General features: G+C 40.4%; 1 protein-coding gene and 1 pseudogene across 2 annotated transcripts; one reads left to right on the forward strand and one right to left on the reverse strand.

Annotated features, from left to right (window-relative positions):
• The first annotated feature begins 9,209 nt into the window (after positions 1 to 9,209).
• On the forward strand, positions 9,210 to 10,913 carry LOC116189742 (nudix hydrolase 11-like). 2 transcript variants are annotated; one of them, XM_031519455.1, is made up of 4 exons: positions 9,210 to 9,702; positions 10,047 to 10,189; positions 10,399 to 10,518; positions 10,621 to 10,913. In XM_031519455.1, the coding sequence occupies exons 1-4, from the start codon at positions 9,435 to 9,437 to the stop codon at positions 10,810 to 10,812; spliced, it is 723 nt and encodes a 240-aa protein (XP_031375315.1). In that variant the 5' UTR covers positions 9,210 to 9,434; the 3' UTR covers positions 10,813 to 10,913. The 2 variants fall into 2 exon arrangements, with proteins under 2 accessions (XP_031375315.1, XP_031375316.1); XM_031519456.1 differs by having other exon boundaries at positions 9,560 to 9,805.
• Positions 10,914 to 10,934: 21 nt separating this feature from the next.
• LOC116189741 lies at positions 10,935 to 13,247 on the reverse strand (annotated as a pseudogene).
• Positions 13,248 to 19,750: the final 6,503 nt, after the last annotated feature.

Here is a 19,750-nt window from a genome sequence, read left to right on the forward strand (position 1 = left end):
CAAGCTCTTAGCTTGTTGGCGACCTATGGTGGCTGCCTCGCTAGCTACCACTGCCCCCTTGATTGCTTTTTTTTAGAAAAAAAATTCAATTTTTTTTTGTTTCAAAATTATAAAAAGTAATATAATTTTTAAGGTCCAAAGTGAAAAGAAAAAGAAAATATTGGGCTGGAACAAGCCAAAATATTCAACGAGATTTAAAAGCAAAACATCTATAAGAGATGCAGCATTCCTTTAGTTTGGTCATGCGTAACATAATGTTCTAGAGATACTCTTCCTCTTTTTCAACTTTTATATCCCAATTAATTCTACAGCTTTTAAAGTAAATCACGACTTTCCAATTTTCCTAAATTTACTTAATATTTTCACTGTAAAATCATAACATTCTATACTTGTTCCAGATCTATAACACGTTGTCAAATGCACCAGTAAGTTTGAGTAATTACTCACTCGATAGAAAAATGAAAATATATCTTGGCTTTGTGTTTATATAATTTGTTGGTTCAATAAAATACCTATACATTTAGTAAGTCTAATAATTGCAAGTACCATATATGATTTCAATTCACGTATATTATATGAAATAGGTATTCCAAACAATTTTGTTAAAAGTTTCACCACGTTTAATCAAGGTTGTCAAGATAACTTGCAGGATCTTAAAATAATATGATCTTACGATCTTAAGCCCAGCTGCCTATTCAGATCAAAGATCTAAAAGGTAAGATAGGTCTAGGATAACTAGTTGGATCATAGGATAATAAGATAGTTACGATCCGACCAATTCTAGATCATGCGTCTTTAGGTGATTTTAAAGTAATTTTGGGTCGAACAAGCCGATATTTTGGTCCATCCGATGACATAAGATGACAATGATGATGAAGATCTTCACGATGATTTCAATGACATACGATCAACTCCACACTTCCCACCTTATCTCTCCATTTCCTCAAACTTTATATATATATATATAACGTAAAAAAGATTGAGGTTGTCACCATATTGCACCAGAAAAGTTTTATCTCACCAGGAGAAAGCAAATAGAGGGAAAAAAAGAAATACCATGAAGGGACGGACTGACCCCATGAGGACGCACTAAAGCCGAGTAACATTATTTTGGAAGATATATTGGAGGTGAACAGACTGGGATATCGAGTCAGATCCTAGGATCTTACGATACATGGGCAAATTTCCGATTCTGATCTTAGTATAAGGATTTAAATTATAGGATCTTAGTATGATCTTGGGCCAATTCATAGGATCTTAGGATCTGTGTGACCCTAGCGATGTTACACCATAAGAAATTTTTAAAAAGTTGGCCCAAGCACATGCATGTTAGCCATGGATGATGATGTATGTGTTCATGACAATGAAGATCTTCACGATGATTTGCATGACATGTGATTTGTTTTTCTTTCTTTATTGTTGTTTTTTACTTTTGTTCGATAATTTCATTTATGGACTGTGAGCTGCTTTTTGGTAACTTGTGTACGATGTCTTGCGCTTTTTTATGATTTGTTATTAATGATTGGTCATTTCAGAACTTGAAATCGCATGAGCAGGGTTAATTTTTATGGTAGATAAAGGTTGTATTTTACTTTTATTCGCTAATTTCATTTGTGAATTGTGAGCTGCTTTTTGATAACTTGTAAACGATATTTTGTGTTTTTTTTATGACTTGTTATTGATGATTGGTCATTTCATAACTTGAAATCACATGAGCAAGGTTGATTTTTTATGGTAGATAAAAGCCGTGATGATAAATAGGAGTTGCGATGCATATGAAAGCATACATTTATATTTCTATATATTAATAATTATAGATAGGATATTACAATCTTCTATCTGATCCGATCCTCGATCCCATGACCCCCTTCCCATTCTAGTTAGGATCGTTATCCTGACAACCTTGGATGGTGGCTTCAACGCCAGTCACCACCGCCCTAGTCGTGGTCACCGGCTACACCAGAAGTTGCCGCCAATCATGCTTGAGTGGTGGTGGCTGACATTGGAGCCACCACTGCTAGAGATCAAGCCCCTAGTCTCTTCAATTTCGAAAAGAGAAGGGAGGTCAGAATATGAAGTGGTGACTCGAGATTTCGGCAGTGATGGCTCGTTAGCCGGCCACCATTGCTCTAAAACCTCATCTGTGACTGTGGTGGCTAGTTGACAAGCCACCACTACCACCAAGATCTTGCCCCGACCTTTCTTTTCACCCATCGGCAACCTCATAGGGTCAAAGATAGGCAGCCAACGAGTGACCACTGCCAAAATATGGTGTTCTAGATCTACTCCATGGAGAAGATACCGGTAGTGTCAATCATCGGCCGACCACCATGCTACAGACAAGGTCTCCGACAAGCTCTTAGCTTGTTGGCGACCTATGGTGGCTGCCTCGCTAGCTACCACTGCCCCCTTGATTGCTTTTTTTTAGAAAAAAAATTCAATTTTTTTTTGTTTCAAAATTATAAAAAGTAATATAATTTTTAAGGTCCAAAGTGAAAAGAAAAAGAAAATATTGGGCTGGAACAAGCCAAAATATTCAACGAGATTTAAAAGCAAAACATCTATAAGAGATGCAGCATTCCTTTAGTTTGGTCATGCGTAACATAATGTTCTAGAGATACTCTTCCTCTTTTTCAACTTTTATATCCCAATTAATTCTACAGCTTTTAAAGTAAATCACGACTTTCCAATTTTCCTAAATTTACTTAATATTTTCACTGTAAAATCATAACATTCTATACTTGTTCCAGATCTATAACACGTTGTCAAATGCACCAGTAAGTTTGAGTAATTACTCACTCGATAGAAAAATGAAAATATATCTTGGCTTTGTGTTTATATAATTTGTTGGTTCAATAAAATACCTATACATTTAGTAAGTCTAATAATTGCAAGTACCATATATGATTTCAATTCACGTATATTATATGAAATAGGTATTCCAAACAATTTTGTTAAAAGTTTCACCACGTTTAATCAAGGTTGTCAAGATAACTTGCAGGATCTTAAAATAATATGATCTTACGATCTTAAGCCCAGCTGCCTATTCAGATCAAAGATCTAAAAGGTAAGATAGGTCTAGGATAACTAGTTGGATCATAGGATAATAAGATAGTTACGATCCGACCAATTCTAGATCATGCGTCTTTAGGTGATTTTAAAGTAATTTTGGGTCGAACAAGCCGATATTTTGGTCCATCCGATGACATAAGATGACAATGATGATGAAGATCTTCACGATGATTTCAATGACATACGATCAACTCCACACTTCCCACCTTATCTCTCCATTTCCTCAAACTTTATATATATATATATAACGTAAAAAAGATTGAGGTTGTCACCATATTGCACCAGAAAAGTTTTATCTCACCAGGAGAAAGCAAATAGAGGGAAAAAAAGAAATACCATGAAGGGACGGACTGACCCCATGAGGACGCACTAAAGCCGAGTAACATTATTTTGGAAGATATATTGGAGGTGAACAGACTGGGATATCGAGTCAGATCCTAGGATCTTACGATACATGGGCAAATTTCCGATTCTGATCTTAGTATAAGGATTTAAATTATAGGATCTTAGTATGATCTTGGGCCAATTCATAGGATCTTAGGATCTGTGTGACCCTAGCGATGTTACACCATAAGAAATTTTTAAAAAGTTGGCCCAAGCACATGCATGTTAGCCATGGATGATGATGTATGTGTTCATGACAATGAAGATCTTCACGATGATTTGCATGACATGTGATTTGTTTTTCTTTCTTTATTGTTGTTTTTTACTTTTGTTCGATAATTTCATTTATGGACTGTGAGCTGCTTTTTGGTAACTTGTGTACGATGTCTTGCGCTTTTTTATGATTTGTTATTAATGATTGGTCATTTCAGAACTTGAAATCGCATGAGCAGGGTTAATTGTTTATGGTAGATAAAGGTTGTATTTTACTTTTATTCGCTAATTTCATTTGTGAATTGTGAGCTGCTTTTTGATAACTTGTAAACGATATTTTGTGTTTTTTTTATGACTTGTTATTGATGATTGGTCATTTCATAACTTGAAATCACATGAGCAAGGTTGATTTTTTATGGTAGATAAAAGCCGTGATGATAAATAGGAGTTGCGATGCATATGAAAGCATACATTTATATTTCTATATATTAATAATTATAGATAGGATATTACAATCTTCTATCTGATCCGATCCTCGATCCCATGACCCCCTTCCCATTCTAGTTAGGATCGTTATCCTGACAACCTTGGATGGTGGCTTCAACGCCAGTCACCACCGCCCTAGTCGTGGTCACCGGCTACACCAGAAGTTGCCGCCAATCATGCTTGAGTGGTGGTGGCTGACATTGGAGCCACCACTGCTAGAGATCAAGCCCCTAGTCTCTTCAATTTCGAAAAGAGAAGGGAGGTCAGAATATGAAGTGGTGACTCGAGATTTCGGCAGTGATGGCTCGTTAGCCGGCCACCATTGCTCTAAAACCTCATCTGTGACTGTGGTGGCTAGTTGACAAGCCACCACTACCACCAAGATCTTGCCCCGACCTTTCTTTTCACCCATCGGCAACCTCATAGGGTCAAAGATAGGCAGCCAACGAGTGACCACTGCCAAAATATGGTGTTCTAGATCTACTCCATGGAGAAGATACCGGTAGTGTCAATCATCGGCCGACCACCATGCTACAGACAAGGTCTCCGACAAGCTCTTAGCTTGTTGGCGACCTATGGTGGCTGCCTCGCTAGCTACCACTGCCCCCTTGATTGCTTTTTTTTAGAAAAAAAATTCAATTTTTTTTTGTTTCAAAATTATAAAAAGTAATATAATTTTTAAGGTCCAAAGTGAAAAGAAAAAGAAAATATTGGGCTGGAACAAGCCAAAATATTCAACGAGATTTAAAAGCAAAACATCTATAAGAGATGCAGCATTCCTTTAGTTTGGTCATGCGTAACATAATGTTCTAGAGATACTCTTCCTCTTTTTCAACTTTTATATCCCAATTAATTCTACAGCTTTTAAAGTAAATCACGACTTTCCAATTTTCCTAAATTTACTTAATATTTTCACTGTAAAATCATAACATTCTATACTTGTTCCAGATCTATAACACGTTGTCAAATGCACCAGTAAGTTTGAGTAATTACTCACTCGATAGAAAAATGAAAATATATCTTGGCTTTGTGTTTATATAATTTGTTGGTTCAATAAAATACCTATACATTTAGTAAGTCTAATAATTGCAAGTACCATATATGATTTCAATTCACGTATATTATATGAAATAGGTATTCCAAACAATTTTGTTAAAAGTTTCACCACGTTTAATCAAGGTTGTCAAGATAACTTGCAGGATCTTAAAATAATATGATCTTACGATCTTAAACCCAGCTGCCTATTCAGATCAAAGATCTAAAAGGTAAGATAGGTCTAGGATAACTAGTTGGATCATAGGATAATAAGATAGTTACGATCCGACCAATTCTAGCTCATGCGTCTTTTGGTGATTTTAAAGTAATTTTGGATCGAGCAAGCCGATATTTTGGCCAATTCGATGACATAAGATGACAATGATGATGAAGATCTTCACGATGATTTCAATGACATACGATCAACTCCACACTTCCCACCTTATCTCTCCATTTCCTCAAACTTTATATATATATATATATATAACGTAAAAAAGACGAAGATGGGATAAGAATCCTTACGGAAAAAAAAAAGAACGTAATCCGGTGCTTGTTTGCACACTCAGTTTGATCCTTTTTGTTATTACCATTGACTTTAACTAGCCACCCAACTCATGCGTTGTGCAGGATTGTTACTCATGAAAAATAGTATAATTTATGATATAATTAGACCCTTATAAATAGACTTATGATCGGACAATTAAGTTTTGAATAATTTTCAAGTTAACGATTAAATGAAATGAATAAAATTATTTTAATCAAAATTATGATAATTAGTTATAATTACAATATAAATTTATCTCATGCGTTGTGTTGTTAACTTAATATTTTTATTAATGCATCTTACTTTGAAAGCTACATTTGTATTTTTATTATTAAGTTATTCTACATTATTTTTATTTTTTTATCAAATTAATGTTGGTTATGTAGTAAAAAATTATGATTATGTATAGATGTTAATTATTTAAAATTTTTGGGTGAAATATTTTTGAAAAATGATTTTACATGGAATTTATTTCCGATCATATATTTTTATTAGGAAAATAAATTTCTTAACAATGAAGTAAATAATAATATTATAAAATAACACAATAATAAATACATTACTAAACAGTGAAGTAAATAATAAAATTATAAAATAATATATTAATATATATGTTCGCTTAACGATAAAATAAATAATATATTAATATGTAATAAGAGTACGATTCGAATTCCGTACTCTCGCAACTGTTATTCATTTTAGTTTATTTTTTATTGTATTTTTAATAAAGTTATTTCACTTATCATATATTTTATTCGACTTTCGATGAATAAATGAACGATAGTAATAAGTGCGTTCACATTGCTATTTCGTTTTATTAGGCAAATAAATTTGTTTTGTTTTTTTCTTTGCAGTCGTCAGCCAGAGGGGCTTCATGTCAGCTTCCCCAAGTGATTTCCCCCATGGCCATGACTGTGAGTTAACGTTGGGGCTATTTTGAACAACAGAATGAACAATGAGGGAGCATTGTGGCAGCAAATTTCTTTCAGGGACTAAAGTGAAGGTTGAGAAATCTTTTTAAGGACGAAAATGCAGTCAGCTCTATTATATACAAAACTAGTTTATCGGACCTGTGTGTTGCATGAATTTTATAAAGAAAATTTTATTATAAAATTTTAAAAATGAAATCAATAATTGGTATAAATTTAAAGTTCATATTAACAAGCAAGGTTTTACTTTTATATTTATAAAGTCTTAATGATTTAAATTTAAACTCGTGATAGAAAAACATATATCAATATGTATTAAAAGCACTTAAGTAAGGAATTCATGTAACATATATATTGTTACAATTATCAATTTAATTTCTAAGAAAATTAATTAAAACTTTGAGCACTTTTAGATTGAATCGTTAGTTTTATTTAATGAAAAATTAATACCCTCAGAACCTAACCAAACTTTTAAACTTCATTATTTACTTGTGTTTTATTATAACTGATTTTCCATGTATTAAGTCTTATACATTTCAATAATTTAAATAAAATTATCCAAGCACTTGATTGAAGATTTTACTTGAATTAACTTTTTAGAATATTAGCTATAATTTTTAAAATTTATTAAGTTATTAATTTTAAGTTTATATAATTACAAAGGATTCTTTATTTCTTACAACTATAAAGGTATATTTATTAATGAAGTGATAAACAATGATCGAAATTTGAAATATTCTTTCCTATATGTTTGAAAATTGTCTTTATACTTATATATTAGGAAAGATAGCACTGTACAACAAGTATTTTTTTTTAGTTTTTCACGCCACAGTTCAAATTCAAATCATTTCCTTGTATAACATTTTTTTTTTATCGCTCAGCATGCTATCCATATCCCGTTAGGAAATGCCGGGAATGTTGATGGGCAGCTAGTTTGGGGGCAGTTTTGCAACAAATAAGAATTTGGGGGCATAAAGAAAGAAAATAATATTTAAAAAACTTTATTTTAAAGAGGAAAATCGGGGGTGAATCAAAGGAGGCAATGGGAGCGGCTCCGCCGACTGCCTACCTCTCGATCGGGGTCGCTAGCATGGTGAGAGCAAGCCAGCGACCCTAATCGGGGGGTGAGGGGCCAGTAGGGGAGTCGGGATCAAGGTAATCGGCGTGGCCAAGGATCCCTCAAATTGAGGGCGTGGGGGTCGCCCCTGTTGGCTGTCCACGCCCCAATCATGGTCGCCGGCATGGTCGCCCAGCGGGGCCGCCCCCGCCGCCTCCTTCAATGGCCCTTTTTTTCTTTTAACTTTCAAAATTTGTTTTTTTTTATTTATTTTTGCCCCTAAGTTCTTTGTGTTTTTTTTTTTGCTAATTTGGGGTGTCCAGGTTTCGTTCGACTAATTCTCGAGGTTCCGTGAACCCCCAGCAATGCACGAAATGAGTAATCATACCAAAAGCACTCCGGTGGCTCCAAGGTGTTTCGAACCCGGGATCAAGTGGATACTTAAAGTGCTCATTACCACTAGGTCAATCCCCTTTGAGTTTTGCCCCTAAGTTCTTATTTGTTTACAAATTCCCTCCAAACAAGTTTTCACGTCAGCATTCCATCCATTCCTGCCATTTTTTTGAATAGAATTAAAACGAAATGCATGTAGTAAAAAAAAATTGTGCTAAATAGAGCAATGATTTGAATTTATGCTGCGGCGAGGAAAAATTCAAAAAAAAGTATGTTGTACGGTGATATTTTCCTTATATATTATTATTAATTATAAAATTAATTATTATGATTTAATTTCTACATATTATATCAGTATATGAACTAGTAATAACGGATTTACTATTTTACTCCTATTTTATTAGGGTGTTGTCAACTTTATATATATAATATTTTAGATGGCTATACGACAGTATTGTTGGGATCAATTAGTGCCAGGATTGACTGCAGTTATTCTTCGCATCATTTATGATATTCTTCAGCGAGATAGGGCTGTTGACATTCGCGATATGTATCGAGAGGGCAGCGTTTGTGCTTATTGGCTTGTAAATTCGTTACGCCTTTCGTTTGGGGTTTACAGTCTTAGCCATCATCCCCTCGTCCCCTATCTTTGTATCACCTCTTTTTTTCTTTGACTTTTTTTTGCCCCTTTTTTCAATTGATTGATGGACTTGTGCAGATCAGCTTGCTGGTCAGGCACTCTAATTTCTTGCGAGTGTTCATGTTTCAAATTTGATTCCTAATAGAAGGAACTGAAAGTTTTTGGACAATAACCAATGAGGGGTTGGATTCGCTAATAAGCTGATAACAAGCAATAATATTATCCAAAAACTTTTTTCCTTTTTCTTTTTTTACTGTCAGGGGTCGACATCTAGGGTTTAATGGTGCGCCCCAGGCCGTACAATACACTGCCTGGTGGACTAATCGGTTGCTACGGCGCCGGACACCATTGACAGTAAAAAAAAAAAAAAGAGAGAGAATGTTTTTGGACAATATTATTGCATCTAATCTGTCCAAAATTTTAGACAACTCTTTTATATATGACACAAGTTGGGAGACAGTTTGGAGTGGGCTGCGCCGGCCATTTTTGTCCAACTAATCCCCACGCTAGCTCGACCGACTTCCATAGAGTTCAATTATGGAGACTAGCGTGCAAGTGGACATCAAAATCTCCTCCAAACTTATCTAACTACCCTAATAATCTCCTCCACCACCAGCTCCTCCGCTAAAATCAATACTGGTCGGATCGACTCCCCGGCAGCCCTTGTGCCCGCCTCTCTAAATGGATGTTGCTGCCAGATCAAGGAGGGCCTCGGACAGGCTCACGGCCCTCTCACGCCAGCTCCTTGACCGGCCGACTCCGCCTCTTCGCTCTGACCTTGCAATCAACAACTCCTCAATAAACAACGGGCACGAAACAAGCCCCCGAGCCGGTGGATCCTCAACCGGCATGGTTCGAGCTGCCGTTCTGGTGTGCCTCTTTGAAGGTGACAACGGCGATCTGCGCGTTATCCTCATCAAACGGGCCTCCACGCTCTCTTCTCACGCTGGTACGGTCTTCATGCGGAACTAAGTAGCAGGCGGGTAAAAATGAGGATAATCACATGCACAGCCTAGGATTTTGGGCGGAGATTATCACTCATCTCGATCTAGGTCTGCTCCAATTTTTTCTTTCTTTTCTTCGATTAAGAAAAATGAATATAGAAAAGAGCAAATGGATTTCCACAAAATTTCAGTAAGACTACAATAATGTCAACTTACTAACTGAAACTAATCGCTCTCCCCTGAAATGGCCGTCGCAAATTACTTCCAGTGAATTTCGGACGACTTCATTGCAAATAGATGGTTATATCCACGGATTGTGAATTGTGGTCGATTGTAAATTTTACTGCAGGAGAAGTTGCATTGCCTGGTGGGAAAAGAGAGGAAGGGGATGCAAATGATGTGGAGACTGCTCTGAGAGAGGCCAAGGAGGAGATAGGATTGGATGCTTCCCTTCTTCAAGTCGTAACTCTTCTCCACCCATTCGTCTCCGTGGTAACTAGCCTTTTCGATATCGAGACAACCGTTTGTGTTGTCGTGTCCGATTCATCTTTATATATATCGTTACCGAAACCAAAAGTACCTAACTGATGAGCTGATCAAATTATGATAATTTGTATTTTGATTGGTTATTTCTCGTCACATCGATATCCTTTTCCATTTTGATGATTACTGATTGCACACCATTCGTCTGAGGTGCACAGCGTGGAATATCGGTGGTACCTGTAGTGGCTCTGCTCTTGGACCGGAAGACCTACAATCCGGTTCCAGACCCAACCGAAGTCGAGCTGATACTCGATGCTCCATTGGAAATGTTTCTCAAGGTCTCTTCTAATTCTACATATAAGCTCATGTTCGTTTTTTATTTCCCTTGTCGTAAAATTTATCCGAAGATGTTATCTTCGTGTTTTTGCTGATCGGCATAGGATAAGAACAGAAGAGAGGAGGAGCTGCAGGTGAGGGGGCATCGGTGTCTGCTCCATTTCTTCGACTATGAAACAGAGGATGAGAAATTTGTTATATTTGCTCTAACTGCTGCGATACTGACGAGGACTGCATCGGTAGTTTACCAGAAAGAACCTGAATTTGTAGTCAGGAGCCCCAAATTGTGGCATTAGCAATCAGTTCTTCGCCGATATCAATGTCCCAAAATTCGGAGGATTCTTTGGAACTTCATAGTGTAATTTTGTTCTGATAATATGCAGTTGATGAGCAGAAAGAATCGTTCTCGTAAAAGAAATATGGAAACAGAAGAAATCATGATACTTTTCACTTGAATTCTCAGCAGAATCTTCTCTTCCAATTCTATCCAAAGAATCCTCTATACCACGGGCTAAGATCTTCCATCTACATTAGCAAATTATCCAAAAATGGCTACACAACATATGATGAAATTCGACGCTGATAGTAAACACTCCAAAGAGAAGACATAAACCGTAAAAACGGAGATCGTGTACCTTCATCCTTAGGTGAAAACCTCATAAAACTTCTCGATAACAAGCAGACCCGAATCAATCGACTCCAGCGGGTCCTTCCTCAGACGGTGCCTTAGGCAATTAGGAATGACGGTGGCAATATCTTCGGCAGTTACTTTGTCTCTACCCTTCAGTGCAGCCAATGCCTTAGCTGCTCTATTTGTAACGATATCTCCTCTCAACCCATCGACATTAAGCTCCGCACATACCTTCGAGATCTTCACCTTCAGGTCTTGGTCCATCTGAACTGAGGAAAGACCACTCCGAGCAGAGGAAATCTGGCTCTGGAGCTTCTCTTGCTCTGCCTTGTATGACTCACGGAAGTCCTTTGGGTTCTTGTCGAACCTCGCCCTCTCCTCCACGATTTTCACCCTAAGTTCAGCATCTCGAACTGTCCCGACCTGGGCGTGCATCCCAAACCGGTCAAGAAGCTGGGTCTAAGTTCCCCTTCCTCAGGGTTCCCAGAACCAATGAGGATGAATCGGGCCGGATGGGAGATCGAGATCCCTTCTCTCTCCACGGTGTTCCATCCTGATGCAGCAGAGTCAAGCAAAACATCCACCAGGTGGTCATCTAATAGGTTGACTTCATCTACGTACAGTATGCCCCTATTGGCCTTTGCTAGAAGACCTGGTTCAAAAGCCTTGACTCCTTCCGTTAAGGCTTTCTCGATATCGATTGTACCACAAACCCTATCCTCAGTGGCCCCGAGGGGCAAGTCCACCATAGTGATTTTGCTAGTAACAACAGGAAATTTCTCCCCCTTCATGATCCTTTCCCTCACATCCACTCCCATGGATTCTGGATCCTCAGGATCCGAGTTGTAGGGATCCCCTGCAACCACCTGTATCTCTGGGAGCAGATCGACCAGCGATCGGACAGTCGTAGATTTACCTGTGCCACGGTCCCCCATGATCATGACCCCACCAATCTTTGGGTCAATCACATTGAGCAGGAGGCATAGCTTCATCTCGTCCTGCCCGACTATGGCGGCAAATGGATAAACCGGTCTCTGACTCTCCTTAGCTGCAACCTCCTGAGCCTGAAAACTAGTCATTATTCTCTTAGACTGCTCCTCTTCTATCTTTGAAGGGTATACTAATGATAGGCGCTTAAAACAAACTAGTCTTAACACAGACAGTATCATGAAATGGGAAAATTGATTAATTAACCAGTAAACATGGAATGCTGAGATTGCCATAGTCAGTCCTTGCACAAAATCGAAGCCAGCATGCTTCTTCGGGGTTTGGACTTTGGAAAACTGGTCAAAGCTTTCTCAGTTTCCGGTATCTCTCTTCGCAGAAAACAGAGAAACAAAGAAAGAAGGTCTGGTTTCGCCCTTCAAAAAACTGTACATCTACCATCCAAAAGACGTTCTTAATTAGAATGACATCTATCTGGGGACTAGCCGACGATCTTCAGCCAATGTATTATAGCACGAATGAACAGCCAGTCGACTATATGCACCTCAATTCTTCACAACTTTAAAAGGAATACCCACATGAATAGAAGCAGCTCCACAAAGGAAGTAAATTCGAGAGAATCAAAAACCCGAACCTGTCCAACAGAATTGATATCCGTCGCAACATTCGTCACCGCAACATGAAACTTGTTCGACCGCGCTTTGCGGGTTCGAATCCCGATTCCACCGAAGAATCTCTTCCCAGTGCTCTGAACTGCAAATCGCGAGAACACCCAATCAGAGCACCCAAACAGGAAAACCCACAAAGCTCTACGGCTACATTAACCAAATCCAGGCCTCAGATGCTCGATTGAGTACAGACTTGAGCTGATAACGAGGCAAAAGAAATGAGACAACTGGAAAGAAGAGCTGCTTCAGAGACGTTACCTGAGGTTGAGGAGATTGGGGGAAGCGAGGGGTTAGAGGAGGGGGAGGAGAGGGATCGGGAGGCGAAGATTGAAGCAGAGGACGAGCCCAGCAGAGACGCCATGGACATGTGGTTCAGTGAGGAGAGCAAGGACGGAACTTTACATTGGGATGTTTTTTTTCTTCTTCTATTGGACTGGGTTTTGTTTGGGAGTCTCAGGATAAGATATGATGATAGATTTCGGGCTGTTGTGCTGAGAGTGAAAGGATCTTTCGCTTTACTTATTGTTGTATTATTACATGGCCTCGTCAATAATTTTGTAAACAAAAAAGAAAATAAAAGATCCATCTATATAAACCTTAAAAAAAGGGAAAAATGACATTATTAGTCCTATATGTTTGTCATTTTTTTACTTTGAGTCTTAAATGTTTCAGTTTGGAAAAATAAGTCCTAAAAGGTTTGGAAAAATGTCACCGTTGATCCTAAATCTAATTGACCGTTACTGTCATGCCTACGTGGACTTAACGCCGTCAAATTCGTCCACGTGGCCGTTAAATGATGATGTGACTCGTCGTGAGTGATCACGAGTTGGTTCGGGTCTGGATGTCGGGTCCCTCCCATAATTGGGTCGGTTCGGCTCCGGGTGTCTTCTTCTTTACCCGACTCCCTCCCATGCTCGAAACCCTAGCATGGCTCCTCTCCTCCACGCAACCAAGCGCCGCCCCTCCAAACCGCCGATCACGGGCAGATCTTCCTCTTCTTCGTCTTCTCCTTCCCCACGTATAATCGGATCAAAGCTAGGGTGTAAGATATGGATAGAGTTCTGGACACTGATTTTGAGTAGAAAACCGTTTCACTGAAGTCAACTGAGAAGGGTTGGTCTATTTTGATGAAGTGATTTGTGGGTTGCTTGGGTCTGAGTAGGTGCATGGTTTATTGGTATTAAATTCAATTTACTTGTGTGAGACTTGTTGTACTCTTATATTTCCCCCTATATCTATCCATTCAAAGTTCATACTTGTTCTTATGGCCTCTTTATTTTTGTCAAAATGGTCATCCGTGTTTAATCTGTTTTTTTTCTTGGGGAAATCCCTTTCAGGTAGATACTGTGGCCTACCACCTATTCGTTCTCAAGGAGCTCTTTCCTGAGAGAGTAAACCTCCTGTCCCTTTTCTCTGGAATTGGAGGTGCTGAGGTTGCACTGCAAGAAGAGGAATAGGAAGATCCGTTCCTCTGCAAGCTCCTCTGTTCCACAGCACAGCACAGAGAGGAGGAGAGAACAGAGCTGATCGGGTGGTGAAGAAGAAGACATTCGACCCGAACCAACCCGATCCTAGGTGAGACCCGACATCCGGACCCGAACCAACTTGTGACCACTCACGATGTGCCACGTTATCATTTAACGGCCACGTGGACGAATTTGACGGCGTTAGGTCTACGTAGGCGTGACGGTAACGGTCAGTTAGATTTAGGACCAACGGTGATACTTTTCCAAACCTTTTAGGACTTATTTTTCCAAACTAAAACATTTAGGACTCGAAGTTAAAAAATGACAAACATATGGGACCAATAGTGTCATTTTCCCCTTAAAAAAGTAAATAAATAAATTGCTCAGCTCAGAAAATCACGATGTTTGGAGTTTTTTTTAAGTAAATCAAACATCTGAATTTCGAATTTTAAAATAAAAGGGTAAATGTTCAAAAATATCACAAACTTTACAGTTTTTTAAGTTATATTACAAACTGTATTTTTTATAAAAATATACGAACTTATATTTTTATGTTTTATCACAAACTATATTTTTTGAATAAAAAATATACCAACTTTCATTTTTTTTCGTCCCATTTAGCATCCATCTAAATTTCCGTCAATCCTGCTAACATGGCCGTTAATAAATGACACGTGACAAACGATCACCAACGGTGATTGATGTGGCAAGCAACATTGTAAATAAAAAAATTAAAAATTTTAAACTTGAGCAGCGAAACCATTAATTTGACCATTAAATGCTGATGTACCTCTCTTATGTGGAATTTTCTTTGGTGACATGGCAACTTTAAAATTAGTAAAATATCTAAGAAAAATATAAAAGAGTGGCACATAAGACTCGACAGTGGTGGGGGAGGGATTGTGCCCTCCAGGGTAGTGGCCTCCAGCAACCTTACGGAGAGCGGTGGTGAGCGCTGATAAAGTCATAGTTCCCCAAATTAGGGGGAAAAATATTGAAATTCACTACGTTTGGAGGTGACCTCGACGGCGGCCACCAACTCCTCGACGAGGTTGCCAAAGGCCTCCGTGCCTACTTGCAATCTCGTTGAGGTAGGGCAATAGGTGCTAACCTAGCCATTCGACTCCAAATCGAAAACCCAATGGGGTCTTTTGTTTTTTTTTTTTTTAATTTGGATGCTCTCAAAGAGGTTGTAGACGAGGGACATGAACTGGTTGAAGGAGCCGGGTATGGCACGGAGAAGTTGCCAGTGTCAAGGTACGGAGGGAGCTCAACTTTCTCTCTTGATATATATATATATTATATATATTATTTATTTATATTTAGGGTAAATTGCACTGGTGGTCCAAAAAGTGTTACAAATGTTTCAATATGGTACAAAAAAATTTTTTGTTACTTGATGATATAAAATGTTTCAAAGTTGTTTCAGTATAGTACAAACCGTCATCTCGCCATTGACGTCGTCAACCGACGCTGATGATGCAAAACCGATTTTTGTGAGACGTTACATGATGGTACAAAATATTTTGAATTTGTAACTTAATAGTACAAAATGTTTTACGTAAGTTACATGATGGTGCAAAATTTACAAATCTTGTAAAGGAAGGTTTGATAGTGTCAATGGCGAGATGACGGTTTGTACTATATTGAAAAAACTTCGAAACATTTTGTACGATCAAGTAGCAAAAAAAACTTTTGTACCATATTGAAACATTTGTAAAATTTTTTGGATCACCAGTGCAATTTACCCTTATATTTATTTATTTATTTCATATTTCATATTCAATTTTCAAGCTTTTTGCTACCACGTTGGACAAGCCACATCAGTATTTAATAGCCAAACTACTGATTTGGTTTGAGTTAGAAAAAAAGTGTAATATTTTGATTTCTAAAATTAAAATTCAATTCAATTTTAAGGTTCCATCATGTGCCATTTGACATATATGTTGCCACATCAGAAAATGCTAACAACGTTAAATGAGGAGTTGAAAAGAATGTAGTTGATTGCCACATTTTGAAACGTTTTGTATTGATGTTACTAAGGAGGGTGGTGTCTGCAATTTCATAACTCCCAAATTGGTAAAAATCCTAAACTCATAGTTGAGTTTTTTTTTCTATTGAATATCGAAAAATACACGTATCCCTTTGAAGAATTAATTTCTTTGAGCAATCCAAAAGACGATGGTACGACCCGAATGTGTTCTCGTCGGGGCCCGCATGCGCACTTTTGGATCGCGCGGTTTGGGAGTGTCCACCTTCCCGGGGATGCGTGACGGACACGCGTGAGAAGGAGTCGCCACTTATCATTTTACAATCCGAAGGTTGAGGGTCGATAAGTTACTCGGTCTAGGGGCATGAAGCACCTAGTTTTGCTAAGGCATTGGTCGGTGCGAAACCGAAAAGTCCTAGTTCGGGGGTTCACGTTACGTGCGGGTGTTACGAATGGACCTTCCTAACATCGAAGATGATCGAGGGAGCCCGAAGTTGTTGAGGTTTGCTAGGAAATGCGTGCGATGGAGTCTTCTAGAGAGCCTCGGTCCCCGAACCTTCTAGAAGTCTCCCGAGTCTTCTGTAATTAATATCGGTAGTTGGGATAATTGCATTTATACCGGTAGATGGTAGAAGTAGTTGGATGTACATTAAATACCAAGTGCCTATATAAGGGTCTCACCTTCTCATTTGTACAGATACTTGAAAAAGTAATACAAGTATCATTCTCCAGAGCCTCTCTCTCTAGTTTCTCTCTCTAGAAGTTTTGTAAAGGGAAAGCTGCCTAGAATAGCGATTCTAGGGCCGCACGGGTAGGGAACGCTAGATAAAATAGCAAGCCCGTGACAAGTGGTATCAGAGCGAAGGTCTAAGGCGATGGCAACCTCTAACCAATCGGATGTGGTGATCGATGAGACGAGGGCAAAGTCACAAGAAGCAGCGGGAAAGCTCGAGGGATCCACTAAGTTCGTTTGAAGGCCGCATGACAAAGATGGAGGTTGTCATGGCGGACGTCCAAGGCAAGACCGAAGATGCGTCCAAGGCATGGAGGAGCTCCGCTCGGACTTGGAGGAGCTTCAAGAGGGTATGCAGGGCGCCTTAAACACTGCAGTGGACGAGCTGACCAAGTAAGTGGGACAAGACACTGGAAGCCCTTGTCTCGGCCATGCGTGCTGAGATTGATGAGCTCAGGGCCGAGCTCGTGCAAGTGCGGAGGACTCGTGTCAATGGGGGTGGCATGGGTCAGTTTAGCGGGCGTCCAGATGTTCCGAGGCCCAAGGAGTTCAAGGGAACTAGGGTGGCCAAGGACGTGGACAACTTCATATGGAGTATGGAGACCTACTTCCACACGACGGGAGTAGAGGACGAAGCTGTCCGTGTGGGGATGGTTTCCATGTACCTTGTGGATGTTGCTTTGCTATGGTGGCGTCGGAGGTGCGACGACCGAAGTGGCAACATGGTCAACACTTGGGAGGAGTTCAAGGCTGAATTCCGCCCAACAATTCTACCCTGAGTATGCGGAGGATGAAGCTCGCGTCAAGCTTCGACGCCTAGAGCATAAGGGGAACTTCGGGAGTATGTGCGACAGTTCAGGAACTCATGCTTCAGATTCCGTCGCTGACTGACAAAGAAGCCTTCTTCCAGTTCATGGATGGGCTGAAACCGTGGGCTAAGCAAGGGCTGCGACGCCGCGGTGTGCAAGATCTGCACAAGGCTATGTCGACGGCGGAGCGAGTCGCTGGTGGAATTCCGCATCATGCAAGTCCGACTCGAAAGAGAGGGCAAGCCAAAGGTAGGGGAGATAAAGAGAAGTCCCATCGATCGATGGCGGCAAGACGACCAAGTCAACTTTCAAGGACAAGGCGGGGTCGACCAAGCCAAAGGGGAAGGATGAGAGGATGCTCAAGTGTTTCTTATGCGATGGTCCGCACATGGCTCGAGAATGCCCTACCAAAGCCAAGCTCGCGGCGTTGTGTGAAAGCCGACGAGGAAAAGGAAGAGGAGACGCGGTTGGGCTCGCTGCGTATCCTTAGCTCCATTACGACCATGAAGGCCAATCGGTCGAAGGGGCTCATGTTCGCAGAAGTTGAAATTGCCAGGAAGGCATTTTAATGCTCTCGTTGACACAGGAGCATCCAACCTCTTCATCTCTGAAGAAGGCGCGAAGAAGCTGGGATTTCGCGTTGAAAGGACAAGGGGGGCAGCTCAAGACGGTGTTGAATCCGAAGAAGTCCCGACATGCGATGTTGCTAAGGACGTGGATATCCGGATCGGCCAGTGGAGCGGAAAGGTAACTGTTGAGGTAATCCCTTTTGATGACTACGACTTTGTTATTGGGATGGATTTCCTTGACAAGATCGATGCACTACTCGTCCCATTCGCGATTGCATCTGTGTGTTGGATGCTAAGTGCCAATGCGTGTGGTGATGGTCAAGCGGTCGATGGGAAATGGGCAAAAGACCTTGTCGGCCATGCAACTGAAGCGAGGGATCCAGAAAGGAAAAGTCACGTACCTTGTGGCCTTGAAGGTAGATGAGGATGCGGGCTCGGAAGACGACGTACCAGCGGAGGTCGCCCAAGTCCTCAATTCCTTCAAGGATGTGATGCCGACGGAACTTCCGAAGAAGCTTCCACCTAAGGGAGGTGGATCACCGGATCGAGTTGGTGCCCAATGCTAAGCCACCCGCCATAGCTCCTTACCGGATGGCACCGCAGAGTTGGCGGAATTGAGGAGGCAGCTCAAGGAGTTGCTTGATGCTGGCTATGTTTCGACCTCCGAAGGCCCCGTTCAGTGCCCGGTGCTTATCCAAAAGAAGCACAACGGATCGCTACGAAATGTGTATAGACTACCGGGCATTGAAAAAGCTAACGGTCAAGAACAAGTACCCGATACCGTTGATTGCAGATCTCTTTGACCAACTTGGGGAAGCTCAGTGGTTCTCTAAGTTGGATCTGCGGTCGGTCGGGGTACTACCAAGTGCGGATCGCGGAAGGGGACGAGCCTAAGACCACATGCGTAACGCGATACGGTTCCTACAGTTCCTCGTCATGCCCTTTGGGCTAACTAATGCACGCCACTTTTTGCACCCTCATGAATAAGGTACTCCACCCGTTCCTTGATCGATTTGTGGTGGTTTATCTTGACGATAACGTGTGTATAGCCAGACTCGAGGACCACGTCGAGCACTTAAGACAGGTGTTCGAGGTGCTTCGAGAGAACTCCTTGTACGTGAAGAGGGAGAAGTGTGCATTCGATAAGAGGAAAGTCCCTTTCCTCGGCCACATCGGTGGTGGAGGTCGGGTCCGAATGGATCCATCGAAAATGACCTCGATCATGGAGTGGAAATCGCCAACCAAGGTGACAGAGTTGCGTTCGTTCCTTGGTCTCGCCAATTATCGACGGTTCATCAACGGCTACTCAAGCATCACAGTGCCACTCACAGACCTCTTGAAGAAGGCTCGAGCCTGGGAGTGGACAGACGGATGTCAAGCAGCTTTTGATCGCTTGAAGCGGGTTGTCACAGATGAGCCCGTT

Source organism: Punica granatum, unplaced genomic scaffold, assembly GCF_007655135.1.
Source record: "Punica granatum isolate Tunisia-2019 unplaced genomic scaffold, ASM765513v2 Contig00003, whole genome shotgun sequence".
Lineage (NCBI taxonomy): Eukaryota > Viridiplantae > Streptophyta > Magnoliopsida > Myrtales > Lythraceae > Punica > Punica granatum.